The sequence below is a fragment of the Pezoporus flaviventris genome, unplaced genomic scaffold (assembly GCF_033815535.1).
Source record: "Pezoporus flaviventris isolate CSIRO_AGI_PZ_B2104156 unplaced genomic scaffold, CSIRO_AGI_Pfla_v1 ptg000040l, whole genome shotgun sequence".
In the NCBI taxonomy this organism is placed as follows: Eukaryota; Metazoa; Chordata; class Aves; order Psittaciformes; family Psittacidae; genus Pezoporus; species Pezoporus flaviventris.
The window spans coordinates 8,957,644-8,971,847 of record NW_026892588.1 but is presented as its reverse complement, the minus strand read 5'-3'; the positions used below and the strand labels follow the sequence as shown (position 1 = coordinate 8,971,847).

General features: G+C 43.1%; 1 protein-coding gene across 1 annotated transcript in view; it reads right to left on the bottom strand.

Moving 5' to 3' along the window:
• DDAH1 (dimethylarginine dimethylaminohydrolase 1) overlaps positions 1 to 14,204 on the bottom strand; it is a 51,718-nt gene that overhangs the window by 4,326 nt on the left and 33,188 nt on the right. Inside the window, exons 2-4 of the mRNA XM_061465201.1 lie at positions 11,452 to 11,551; positions 10,201 to 10,274; positions 9,511 to 9,630 (exon numbers count right to left, since the gene is read on the bottom strand). Of these exons, the coding sequence (XP_061321185.1) occupies positions 9,511 to 9,630; positions 10,201 to 10,274; positions 11,452 to 11,551 (294 nt within the window). The remainder of the gene's footprint in view (positions 1 to 9,510; positions 9,631 to 10,200; positions 10,275 to 11,451; positions 11,552 to 14,204) is intronic.

Genomic DNA, 14,204 nt, shown 5'->3' with positions numbered 1-14,204 from the left:
TCCTGCCTGAAGAGGGTAATTCTCACTGCGCATTCTCTCAGCCCTTAGTCATGCTTTCCTTGCATTGAAGTCATTCACATCGCATAAAGTGCCTTTTCTATAGTTTTTTTTAGTGCGTCCTCAGACAACTGAGGTAATGGATAGCTCAATAATCCTAAATATGAAGCAGCATTATGCATGAAGGAAAAATGCGTGTGCATTTAGGGCCTATTATCACTGACAGAGTTAAGATGAACACATGCACTTTTAAAACAGGCCAAGCCTAGTTACAGATTTTCCTTTTCCATGGAGAAGGACCCAGCCTGAGCCCTGCTGCCACCCAGCATCCACACTGCTGCTGGCCAGAGAGCAACCAAACTCACCACCACACCTGCAACGTGCCTTTATCTCCAACACCCCACGAGCAAACCCAAACATATAGTGAATATTCCTCTGCCAGCATGGCAATGAACATTGCACTTAAAAACACCCATGTCACAGTGACAGAGCTGAAACCAGGACACAGAGGAGCTGAAGTGCAGATTTTCAGGGCCTGACTTTAAGTTTGATTATCCCCTGGCCCCCAACACTTAAAAGAAAAATCAAACCTAAGCCTAAGTCAAATGCATGTACCTTTACACCTACAAGACCATGCCAGCTTTCAGCTACCCTTTCCTAAATCCTTCAAGTCACAGTATTCTTCAAAGAAAACTATTCACTTAAAAATATTTAAGATATTCTTTTCATCCCATCCTTTCTCTTTCTTTCCAAGTACATTAAAGTTTGGCGTGTTTTACACTGATGCTTATGTAGCATTTGTGCCTGGGGTACAGAAAATAGTGCTGGTTACCAAACCTGCCATTTCTTTTAAATGCTTGCAGAACCTGGCAGAGCTTCCTTAGTGCTGCATAAATGGGGGTCTTCAGACCCATGTGAGAGGTTATGATATCCCACTTCTGAATTCTAAGACAAGGACTGGAAGTGGCTCTCTGGAACCTCAGTTCATTAGCCGTCATATAGAGTGATCCTAGCTACAGCTCGCTTTTGAACCTGTCCAAGGTAGCTTCAGAATTCAGACACACACTGTGCAAGCAAGCATTTCTTTTCCTTTTTTTTTTTTCTGAACTTGCTCCTTGGATTTACAGCTCCCCTGCTTCTTGCACTAAAAGAGACTGTGAGCAATTGATCCTCGGTTGCCTTTTCCACATCATTCCCTATTTTATAGGCACCTATTATCCCATTAGTTGTTGCTTTTTCAGGTTCGAGTCATAGCTGCCTTAGTTTCCTTAGACAAGCTGTTCCAGGTATCTGTCTATCCTTGTTTCACTTTTCTGAGTCCTTCCGGTTCTACTCTGCCTTTTTTTGGAACAAAGGTACAGTGCATGCCAAGTACACACAACAGCCAACATGCAGATGCACCACAGCTTTAATTAGCGGCATAATGATGTTATTCATTAAAGTTATATGTAACCATTCTATGATTTCGTTTTCAGCTGAGCTGGTAATTTCAACAAGCCCAGCATCTTACTTCTGTAGTAATGACAAGTCAGAGCACATTATTTCATATGTGATGTTCACATTGTCATTCTCTCTGCCCCTGCTGCACATCACTTTACGCTTATCTACACTGAATTCCATTCGCTGTCTTATTGCCCCATCTCTGTCTACTAAGTTCCTTCCTCACTTCTTCATATTTGAAGAAACAATTGGCACTGGAGAAAGAAAACAGCAGCCTTAGGGTTCAACACAAGAAAGTGCAGGACAGAGTGGGAGTGGCAAGCTATGCCACAGTGCTGCTCGCCTGGTGGAGGGACTCAGCCTGCCATACCAACCATGCTACTCAACAGCTTCTCAAGAGTTTCCTTCAAGTGCAACAGTGACCATAAACAGTTGGCCAGCCTGACCAGAAGAGACAGAAGAGCAGAGCTGGAAAAGCCAGTGATCTTGCTTGAATGTCAAGATCTATGAGGAGTGTCACCCCCGAAACACAGACAGGCAGGAGAGACAACAGCGGACAAACTCAGTAGGAAGGGGACAAGACAGCCACTTTGAGCAGCATAAATCACAGTGGAATTATCTAAAGCTTCTTGTCAGGTACTGAAAAGTCTACTACAGATAGAGGATAGGATAGCATAGAGCCTATGGATGCAAACTGCGTTTGAAATCTATTTGAAAACAGCAATGCCCCAGTCTGCCATGGTCAATGTGCTAAATTTCTTAGCCCATGCACAGCCAGATCATTACTCTAATTTCCACCTACCACCCACACTCTCAGCAGCTGGACTTTGGGCTTTTCCTCCCTGCTGCACCCTCTCAGTCATGTTTTCCAGAACACAGAGCTCTTTAAGCAATGTCTCCCACCCTGCTCCTCGTCTTTTCCTGGCGCAGGAGACCTTTTGCATCACTGCTGATGTGATGGGTCCCAAGTGCTATTCACGTGCATACCTGTGCTGCTCTGCCCCTCTGAACCACATTACATCATGTCCATGCTGTCACCTGCCTGCCAGCTCTACCCAAAGAAACCACAAATGGAAACCAAATGAAAACCACAACCTGAGGAGGGGAAAAGGAAGTGGCTTACATGTGCTGTTGTGCTCAGTCAAGAAGGTGAGAGGACGAACATCCTGTCTTTTGGAACAGGAACCCAGGGAGAGAATAGTCACAGGAAAATAAAGCAGCAAAGGAATAGAAACATGAGTCCCCATTTACGCAAGTCAAATGACATCTTCTCAGTCAGCCTCTGACCCAGCTCCTGTGACTGACAGCCTTACTGGTGACGACAAATACGTATTGAAAGGGACACTTTCCTTGCCCTTTGAAAAGGAAAATAAACCAAAATAGATTAATCCAACAGCCTCTCTTCTATATATACTTTTGATTCTGTAACTTCCAAAAGACTAACTTCTGCATGTATACAACTGAACAGCACTGACACTCACAGTGTGTTTATTATAACATCTAGCTTTTAATCAAAAGAACTTCTAATTAAAAGAAAACCACAACTAGTTGCCTTTTTAAAGTAACAGGTCATCTGGTACTCAGTGAAGACCTGAGATGCTGCACACTCCTGATAAATCGAGTAATAGAAAACCAGAAGGAGCTAAAAGGAATATGCACAGAATTTCTATATTTTCCTATTGCAATGCTGAGAACAGCAAATTCACATTTTTTTAAATTTGGGGGCAAGTTGTCAATTGTTCTCTGGATTTCACTACCCCTTCTTTGCTGCTGCATTACAGGAAAGTCATCATTCATCTGCACTTGCTGCTAATTCCCCACCTGATGTCATCCTCTTTGGGTTATTAATATCAGTAATCATTTCCACAGCAACCCATTGTGATATCGTAAACAGAGGATTATGACTTCATGCGGGGAATAAGCAGAGGCACAAATGATGAATTTTTAAGGAAGAAGAGCTAATGTTTTCATGTAAACTTGTGCATTACTAGAAAAGACAGACACTACACAGACAATCGGAAGAGCAGATTTAGCTGGAGGTACAGGCTGCTTTCTAAGAACACCAGATAGTTGAAGTTTTCCCTTTGTTGCCCCTTCTGAGGCACTTCTGTGGTAGAGCTGGGAACCCCTCAGCTTTATGCAGGCACTATAACCCTTCTCTCATGCAGGGGAACAGTCCTCCGCTTTTTAAAGCTGGCACACTGCAGAGACTTCAGTCATACAAAATGGAACAAGAACAAAAGGCATTTAATCACAGAAATGGGGGCAACTGCCAATGCTAGAACAACTCCTAGCACCCAAGTCTTTAAAAGCATTGCTCTGACCAGAGCTTTGGATACAGACCAAGGGTCTAGTTGCGCAAAAGAGACTCCTTTCTATTTTATCCTTATGATGTGGTTTCGATAAACCTCCCCTGACCTCTGTCAGAACAGCTGCATTTGCAATAGCATCCTTTAGGGAATAATTTAGGGGATGAATGAACAGCTCCACTCCCAATAGAAGATACTGAATGGGAGAGTTAAGAACAAGGCAGTCCAAACTTTTATCAAAAGCGGATGGAGGGGGTGGGTGTATTCACTGAAGTCATGGTACTGCACTACTGCACATATTCCAATACACTCCTGTCCACAATGAAATCCCATTGACTAATGAGGTCAGAGCCTGGGTTACCAAGGACAAGCTCAGAAGTGCAGATGTCACCACTGCTCCAGAGGACAGGAGGGGTTACAAGCTTAGCTGCATTACCTACTCTGCCTTGAACTTGCATGGCAATATTGGCAACTCAGCCTTGACATCCACCACAGCCACGCTGCCTCTGCAATCAGCATGCGTTCTTCTGAAAACCCAGACGTTTCAAATGCGACTCCATTATCCCAGATCCCAGAGGGAATACCACAGACACAGCTGGCCACAGGGATTAAGTTCAGGCCATATGGTGGGATGAGTGCTCTCCTCATTGCAGCCCTCACTCCTAGGCACCATGCTGGATTTCCTACCTTCCTTCCAGGTCCTCTGCTCCTTTCCGAGATCCATCAGCAAACACCAGGCATCTGGCATCACCCCAGAGCAATGGACCCACACCAAGGCTTTCTCTACCAGTCCCACAGAAAGACGATGTTGTTAGTGCTTTGGAAAGTGCCCAACATTAGAGCCTATTCAAAGGACAACATAATTTCCCAATGGGTGAGAATACAACTTCCTTAGCAGCCACTTGCTACAAATACAATATATACTGCTTGCAATGGCATGGTTGAGTTTGCCGAAGCTGAGAACATGTGTAGCCCTCAGATCCTTTAGGATTGTTACCAAGTTATCCAAAGGGTGACACAGAATGGTTTGAACATGGACAAAGCTGCTCAAACCAAGGACTGTGACCACCATCACCTGCTTCTGTCCAAATCTTCACTTGTCACAGAAAGTAGAGGGGATCTGTACTCTGTACAACCAACACAGGCACCAAAGGACAGAAACACGGCTTTTCAGGATTTAGTATAGAGGGAGTACAGCAATAGATGCTGTGTCACAGTTCCCATTGTCATCTTGTCTAGCACTTGCTTTTGCTGCTGGAACCTGAACTGGATTACACCCTGGGCCAGTTTCTGCTCTTCTGTTGTCACAGCAAGACCCCAGGGCTGCGTCCCTCATTGCACTAAGCGTCGTGCAGAGCGTTCTCCTGCAGTGCTGCCTCACCACCATCCTGCACTGGGGCGAACACTGTCCCAACCCAAATTCATCCTCACTCACGCTCATGGTAAAGGTCAGTGACTCCAACAGTGCAGGATCAGAGCCCAAATCTGACATGCTTGGAGGAAATCCTGGCCTCACTGGAGCAACAGAAAAATCCCAGGCTTTACCAGCTCAACAGCCATGGCTAATGTTCAACTATGGAATTGCGCATATGGAATTATGAACAGGTTTAACTACAAAAAGGAATTAAATGTATGCTGAAAACAGCAGAGGGAAGTTAAAATTTCAGCGTAATAGCCACTACAGGCCCTGGTACTTTCTGCAGTTCATTTGTCTCTCTCTTTTACTCGGTTTCCTCAAGTGCCACTTTTCAGCTGCAGCCCAAATAAATATTCTGTACTTGCCAGAGCCTGAAGAGGATTTCGCAGTTAACATGTCACTTCTAATTTATTATCTGCTTCTAGCATGTGCTCTATAATCCTAAACTCTGTGCACTCATTTCCTAGCTCACTTGCAGTGCTTTACATTACACACACTGCACTAAAATCATGATCAATTGCACTCTGCCATATGCGAGCACCAGATGCAATTTCTTTTTCTATTTTTAAAGTATAGTAAGGACACATGAGTTTCACCAGTAAGAACAATGAAGGAAAATTTCTCTTTCAAACAAGACTGTTAGTAGGAAGATAAATTCTATTTTAAATAAGAAATGTTAGCATTGCATGATGCAGCAGTTCACTTGCTGCCTAACAAGACACTCTACGGAATGAAAACAACTCAACCAGAGATAGTTAAAGACAGCTTAATCATCTTGCTTGTATGACTGCATTTCCAGACATGAAAAATGGCAACAACAAAGGAGAGGTTTAAAATAACAAGCTATCACAATAAAGGAGGGACATGCTGGGCCGTGCCAGACAAATGACCCAGTGGAAGGTCAGGGGACCGTACTGCCATACAGACCGCAATAGGTAACGAGGGGAACAGCTGACAGCAGTGCTATAGCTCAGCTGCCCCACTAAAATGCAGGGAGCAGCTTTTAATTCCGAGTACCAGAGTCTCCCAGAGATCCTCTTGCAATTGCATTCCCACAGGACTGCAAGAAGCTGATTACCAACTGACATTTTTTTTCTTCAGAGGCAAGTGAACAAACACAAAGAAATCGCTGAGGTCATAAAGCAAGAATTCAGATGTTAGAGAATGTTCCTGATCAGCAGCACTGCCAACTCCATCGTTTCCAAGATGGATGCTCTACCTATTTGTTTTCCAATAATTTCTCTGGAGATTTAGACTGGAGGAACAGCTAGAGGCTTGCCCGAATGAAAGTGGAGTCGGATCCAATACACTGAGCTAGAAACACACTCTGGGTAACTTCGTATGTGGCTCTAACTGGGACATGGTTGCCTGATGTAACCTGCTAGCTCGCTAGGATAAGGACATATGCTGTGGCACAACACTGCTGTTCCAGGCCGGAGTCCCTAACGTCAACTGGCATGACCTCAAATGGTGTGGTCCCTAACCTCAAATGGTGCGAGCAAACATGACCATCACACACACACGTAAATGTGCTCCTGAATGTCTGATGCAGAGAAACACACTGAAAACTGACATAGTTAATCTCTTTTTAAAAGATACCCACCAACAATCAAAGGCTGTTAGGTTATCTTGTTCATTACCATCTTCTTTTAAAAATGTACCTGCTTTTTACTAGACCTTGACTAATGCTGGTGTTTACTTGACCACCAACATTTAATCAGCTTATTCAAAATATATTTTTGGCTATGATAGCTGAATTGATGCACTACAACAGCGAGCAGAGCTGTGCAAAAGGCTTTAATCAAACTGATGAGTTCTCAGATTAGTCCTGGCTCAAGTTCAAATTGCAGCTCTGAGCAACCAGTACTTGAATTTTGCTCATGTTTATAAACATTCTGTACAAGTGTAGGGCTGTCTGGATATCTGCAAAGTTCATCAGGCTGCTGCTCACAACGCGTTTAGAGTTTGAGACTGAATATTTGGGATTGTGCATATTTCACAGGGAAAGATGCAGGGCACTTCCCATCCCAGACTAAATCAATTGAACAGCATCAGGGACATCAGACTACTACAACCAAAACTTTTTGCCATTTCTTGGGGAAGACGACATGGGTGATAATCTGGGAATGTGCTCCCAGAGCTTCATGTAGTGATTTCTAATAGGAGAGTAACATTGACAGCTTGTTCAAATGAATGAGCAAACTTAAAGCCACTCCAAACTGGGAAGTCAAAGGACCACCCTCTTGTTTAAGAGCTCAGGCAGAACAATCGGGCTGCTATCCTGCTTTACCATTTATTGCTGCCAGACTGCAAGTCTAAGGCAGCCAGGAATACACTTTCCTGGCCTCCATAATTCAACCCATCTCCAGCAGGGGAGATGGAGATTTGAAATGTTAGGTTTATCATAGCTGGGGACTGATACCTTTTAAATAATAAACTGCCATCAGATTTAAAAAAAATAGATTAAAAAAAAACCAAAACAAACCAACTTTGCTGCTGAGCTCTAATAGTAAAAATGATGCTGCTGGGAAATGAAAAGTCCTAGGATTATACCCATGAGGAAAACGTGCAAGCTCTGAAAAGCAAACGTGCAATGAATTATCACAGCATGGCAGTAAGGACAAGAAGTCTCCTGGGCCTCCATCTTGCAAATATTTAAGGATGTTTCATAGTAATAAATATCACTAGCTTACTGAAGCTGAGGAGATATACAAGACATGCCGGATGGGCTCCTAAGCTCTTTGGGGGCCAGGGATGTTGCTTTCAGAGTTACATATTATTTCTGCTGTAAATGCTCTGCCTGGCACAGATTCAGTTCAGTAGCCCTGGGCACTGATAGCGGTGCTGCTCTAAATTCACACTTTAGAATCAGGGCAAGAGATGCAAGTTGGGTTGCATAAGCTGCATTTAAACTGAGCGGATTTCAGAGGCTTTTTCAGTAGTACAGCAAAGCTATCTCCACCACTCCTCATTTATTATAAGGGACGCAAAGCTGGCTTCCTTCGTGAGTTAGCAATCATGTTGTGTCATGGAGGCTTCTGTACAGCCGAAGAGCAAAGCCTGCACTTAGGTTCTTTTTTGGCAAAAGAATCAGCATAATCATAAGCTGAAAATTTAGGACTTGCTGCCATCACCTTTAAGTAAATTTTGGTTTAACCTTTCAAGGCAAGTCTTGAGAAAAACGCACAAGGCAGCAGTAATGCTTTCAGGCATGCTCTGGCTTACCTGCATCTCCAACCAAAGTGGGCAGCATGGTAGGTCCTAATGTACCAAGAAGGACAAACTCCCTCTAGTTTCACTTCTGGTAAATCTCAGTTGCACTTTGCTGGTTTGGTGCCCCAGCCAAAGTTTCTGCTGCAAAGCATCGGTGCCTACGGCTGCACTACCATTCAGGAGCAGAGATGCTGATCTCTCAGGTGAGATGTCTCATTGCCTATATGCCTAATGAGATTCACGGCTTCAGGTGTCTCTGCACCAACATCTCTAAAAAAGCTCATTTTGGTCTATTTGCTCAGAACACACCCAGCAGGGAGGAAAGCCACTGAGCCCAGTGCAAACCACAGCAGCAATAAACATTTCCCACTGGGGATGGTGATGTTAGGACAGTGTTGACCTGCTACACAATGGATTATTGGTTTCCAAGTCTGCTAAGTAAAGAGAGACCCAGACTCATGAGGCCTCTTAGTGTCACGGTTCAAACCCACACCTCCCAGGCTAGAGGAAAACATTCAGAGACTCAAATTATTGGTCAGGCTGCGATAAGACTACACTTCTTTCTGTTGAAGCCAAGCTGTTATGAGACCCTCTTGGGACCAGAGAAGAAAATGCAAAACCAGGAAGGAACTTAGCTTTGCAGCCAGGTGATGGAGGAAGGAGGGATGGGGAGTTTTGGATGCTGGTCCCTGCGGCTGGAGTTACTTCCCGATTTTTTTCCAGGAAGTCTACACTGGAAAATGCATTCAGAGGTCATCTTCACAACAGGGACCAGACCCTTCTCCCTCCTTCAGGCCAAAACTTTTACTTCCCCTCTGGCAATTTTAAAAGCCACATGGCAACATCTGAAGTAAATATCAACACCACTGATATTTCCTTCCTCCCTCCTATCACCAAATTTTCACCTTTTTAGTCAACAAAGCTGTAAGTAATAACCTGTACAATCCATTTATTTCCTGAGGATAGCTAAAGCTAAATTAACATCACCATTCTCTTGCCCGATATAAACATTCTTTATGGTTTGCACATGAGAGACCTCTTTCACTGATCTACATCTATTTTAAAATTCAGTATTCTTGAGCTGAGACTAAAAAGAAAAGAACTCAACAAGTTTGTTGCTCTGATATGCCGTACCTTAAGGGCTTTCTGTGCAGCTTCACTTGATCCAATAGCAATCAAGTTTGGTCCAGCCATGCTGCAAAAGCTCTTCAGATGCAAAGAATCATGAACAGGGACTGTGGAGACAGCATAATCCTGTACGGAAGCAAAGAATGGTTGCTATACATGTTCTTAAATTGTCCTAGGCCCATCATTATATTGAGACATTCCATGATTAATTTTACTCTCTGCAAATTGACAATAGCCACATATCCCAGGGCAGTGTCAACTGTTCAAGTAAGAGATACCCCTCTGGACCAGCTTGCCTTGTCTGGTACAATGGAGTAAAACCCCGAACATGTTTAAAAGATTACTGTTGTTGCAACTGTAAAGAAATATATTTAAAAGCATAATTCAACAGTACGTACGTAAAACCTGTCCAGCGATCAGCAATAAGAACACACTGGCAATACATGAGAAGACTAAGAACATGAATGTTGATAACAGCGCCCACTATCCAAGTTACTTTTGTGCGGTAATCTTACTCTTCATACTCAACTTCAGCATCTCACTTCATGGGAGGCTCAGACCTTCTCAGTTACTTGTACTTTTCTGTAATTCCTAAATAAAGCACTTGAGTCTGACAAGCATCTTGGCCAGTATAAATTTACATTTATTCAGTGGATGATAGCTTATATTTCCCCTGGCAGAAATGAATCTACAAACCTTAAATGTGTCAGCCAGAATTTCTGCACCACGTTGATTTGTTCGCCTGGAAAGACCCACAAAAAATTCTCTACCTGGAATGAAAAAATGAAGGGTAAAACAATTAAAACATTTTTTTAAAGCCACCCCCCCAAAAAAAAAAAAAAAAAAATCACACGAGCCCCTGCATCAGAGCACACACATTTTAAAAACAGTCCAGCTTTACAGACATTCTGAAGCAATCTTTCATGGATTGTCATTTTCCATCTTTCCCTTCTCAAGTTGAGTAGCAAAACTGAAAATTCAGCACAGAAGAATGCAACCTGCAATTCTGAGCTGATAATTTAAAGCAATTATCTTTTTCCAGAAGACATATTTCACCAGAAGCATAAATAGCTTCCTCCTCTAAAGCTCTGCAACAGTCATTGAGTCAGGAAAGAGAACAGCTGGGATGGATTAGTAAAGCACTGATTGACCATTTCTCTCTCCCTCTGAGATTTCCTCTGGTCTCAAAGGCAGCTCTGCAGCCACCAGTATCCTCCAGCTCCAAAGAAAATCAGTGCTGGATATGCACCCTTTTAGAAAGGCCTCCCTTCCTGGTCTGCCTCTTTTGAGGCCCTTCTTTCCCCTTGGTTAACTAAGACAAGCAGCTAGTCTACTGTGATGCTGATCAAAATGGACAGGCTCATCCAGCACAGGTGGGGAGCAAGCGTGTGTGCAGCCGATGTGAGAAAATGCCTAATGGGTTTAATGACACAAAAAACACAGGCAGTATCTTCATCTTTGAAGGCAACCATGCATATAAGTCATCTAGCAAATGACATCTGGCAGGCAACTCCACCACTTTCTCCAGAAACTGAAAATGCATTTTTCACATTTGATTCCTTTACCTAATGACAATTGTCTGCACCAAGCTTCTACAAGCCCTGAAATTGAGCCTGGTGAACTTGGCTGCTTGTAATAAGGGAATATGAAGCAACTGCAGCCAGTTGACTACCGAAAGCATTTTTCTTATCGGTACTTTACAAGCTAAAGTAAAATTTGTATGCGCAGTGCTGCTCTTTGTACTGCGTGTACTGCTACTTCATTTAGTCAGGCATTAGGTAGGACATTGAGGGTTTCATTGAAAATTCATCTCTGCTGCCTTCATGACATGTAGTAAACAACTGATTTAATAAACCACACAAATGACATTTTACAATGCAGACAACAGAGAACATATGTCTTCAAGGCAGTTGGAATAGGTAAGCAGCAAAGTCACTACCGCTATACCTGTAAATAAGACATCTCCACCATCCAAGGTAGCATTTTCATCCACCATCTCTACTATATTGAGGTTGAGACTTTCTAGTGCTCTCTTCATGGATTCAACCTGTTTAAAAGAAAGTTTAGACATATTGTAACATTGAAAAACTTAAAAACAATACCAGAAATACATATCATTAATAAGAATTAAAGTCCTTTAAGTTAACAAGATGGATGGCAGGGTCCTTTGTGTCCCTGCCCATTGCAGTTTCCCAACTTTCCAGAGACCTTCGTGGTCTGGACGGGATGGAGTACCAGGTAGCTCATCTGATCTGCTCTCTGGAGGTTCTTTCTCTCTATCACATCCTTGTTCTCCAGCTACTTTACAGAAAAAGCCTTGGACTCGGACACACTGTCAAAGTAGGTGCCTCAGTTTAAAGTTGAATGGGACAAAGGCAGGTCTTTGTGCAACCTGGAGAACACTGATGGGTTAATGCTGCAATGCAGAACTGTATCCAGGAGCTTCCCGGGACCAAAGGACTCATCCTCCCCATGCAAAATCCCATCTAAGGCTTTGGCACACAGACTGGAGCAAGCCTGAACATGCCCTTTACAATTATTAATACTTCTTCTTGCTCATCTTTCACTTGATGCTAAAATTACTTCAGGCTGAAACCTGGCACTCAGGAGTCTCCAGGCTCAATAGTAATGCTTCATCTTTCTTAATCTTGTTGCTCCTTCTCCAGTGTTCTTTCAAATTAGGCTTATAGGGAAGACTAGACCCGTGTAGAATTTTAAAAATAAATAGGAAACAGCTGAATTAATATTGGAGAACTGACTGTTGTACAAATACAGCAACGTTTTATAACATCCATGTACTGATAGCACAAAGCTTTCTCTTGCCTGTGAAGCCCAGTGGTTTTCACTGTCCAGGTGCTACGTGTTTAAGAGCCATAAGACCCCAAAGAAGAAAACAATTTCTTAATACTGAGAAATAGCATTGAGGCTTTATATAAGGTTCCGAATCCAAGAACACAAAGACTTGCTGTTTTGTGCTGACACGAAGCATGCAAGCAAACTCATGACTGGGACACCCCGATACAGGAGTACACCAGCCACAAACAGTTGGAATGAATGAATAAATAAATAACTCATCTGATGATTATATTTAAGGCAGAAGGCCAAACCACAGGAGAAAACAGTAACACCCAGCCTCTTGTGTGGTCACCTATCTCCAGTTAATTCACCCTCCTCCAGCAGGTTCCAAAACCAAAACACCAAGAAGAGAAAGCCCTTTCAGGAGACGTGCTGCTGATCAGATGCTGCCAGCAGAATTGGTTTGGGCTTGAAGAGGAAGCCAAGCCAGTGGCTGCCCTTGCTGAGCACCCACTCCCCATGCTGCTTCTGTCTTCCTCCCCCATACCATGTTCACACCAGCCAGGAGCAACAATATTGCTGCGGATGCTACAGAGGAGTACCCCTCTTGCTTTCTGTGGGAGAGCCAAAAGCAAAAGCTTCTCTGGACCACAGAAGAACATCTGAGAGAGTAAAGAGGGGTAAAACCCAGGAAGCCTGCAGGGAAGACATGGAAGTACCTCATGCCGCAAAGCTCTTTACAGACCTAATGGGCCCAGGAGCTGTGCAACAAGCACTACAAGCAAGATAGACACTCTGGCTAGAAAATCTGTGTCTGTTAATGGCCTAATAAACTTAATGGTCAGAAGGCAGCATATTACTGTGAAGAGAAAAGCAGCATCTTGGCTATGTGTGAGAGGTTGGGGGTACAAAAGCCCAAAGGTAGATCTACCCATGACCACAGCAAACAAGCACCAGTCACCAAGCTGGGTGCAGGATCCCTCTAGCAGGTGGAAAACCGACTTTTTACCTGAGCATTGCAACCACGCAAAATGCTTGCACTGTTGGAGAAGCAACTCTGACACAGCCAGGAAAGGTGCCACAGAGCTTCCCAGGAGACACAGGCAGGGAAGCAGCAGCACTTCACATCCCCAGGCCAGAATGGCCAATTAATAACACTTGCACTAGAGTACCAATTAAGCAAAGTGCCTAACTAATGAGAATAGTGGAAGGTAAATGCTGACTTTGGATTTGTGATTCAAGTCATATGGATGTTTTAATCACCAGCTGCTGAGTACCATTTAACCACCATGCTATGGCAGAGATGCCTCAAATTGTTTCTTTATTTAATTTAGAGGGCTTGATGCAGCTGTAGCACAGACATTAAGGAAAGTTATCAGAACTAAAAGTTGTCCACAGAAAACTAGTTTAATTTGCTTTGTGATTGTTACAGGCTTTGAAGATATTTATAAGATGCTCAAGATGTTTTCCCCCAACAGTTGAGCTCATTTTAGCTTATGAAACCAAATTTAAGTAAATAAAATTACTGCCATATAAATAGCTGCATCTTTTTTTCCCCGTGATGGGTGTTAATGGATTCAAGTCTACAGTTCAATGTTTTGCAGGGGTTTTAAGCAGCCAGTAGAAATTCCTAGAGTTTTAATTGGAAAGTGCTGTTTACACATCTAGTGACATATGCCAGGAATATCTTCCAATATCCTCTGCTTGTGTAAAATAGAAGTCCTAAGTTACTGTTTGGTTTCTGTAGGTAACATCAGGAACTTTATTCAGTAGAAGCAGAAATGAAAAATGGACCACAAACTGAAATGGAGATGAGCAGAGGGAAGACTTGATGCTATTAAAAGGCAACTAGAAAAAAAAACAAACTTGTAAATTCATGATTCAACAAAACCAGAAATGAGAAG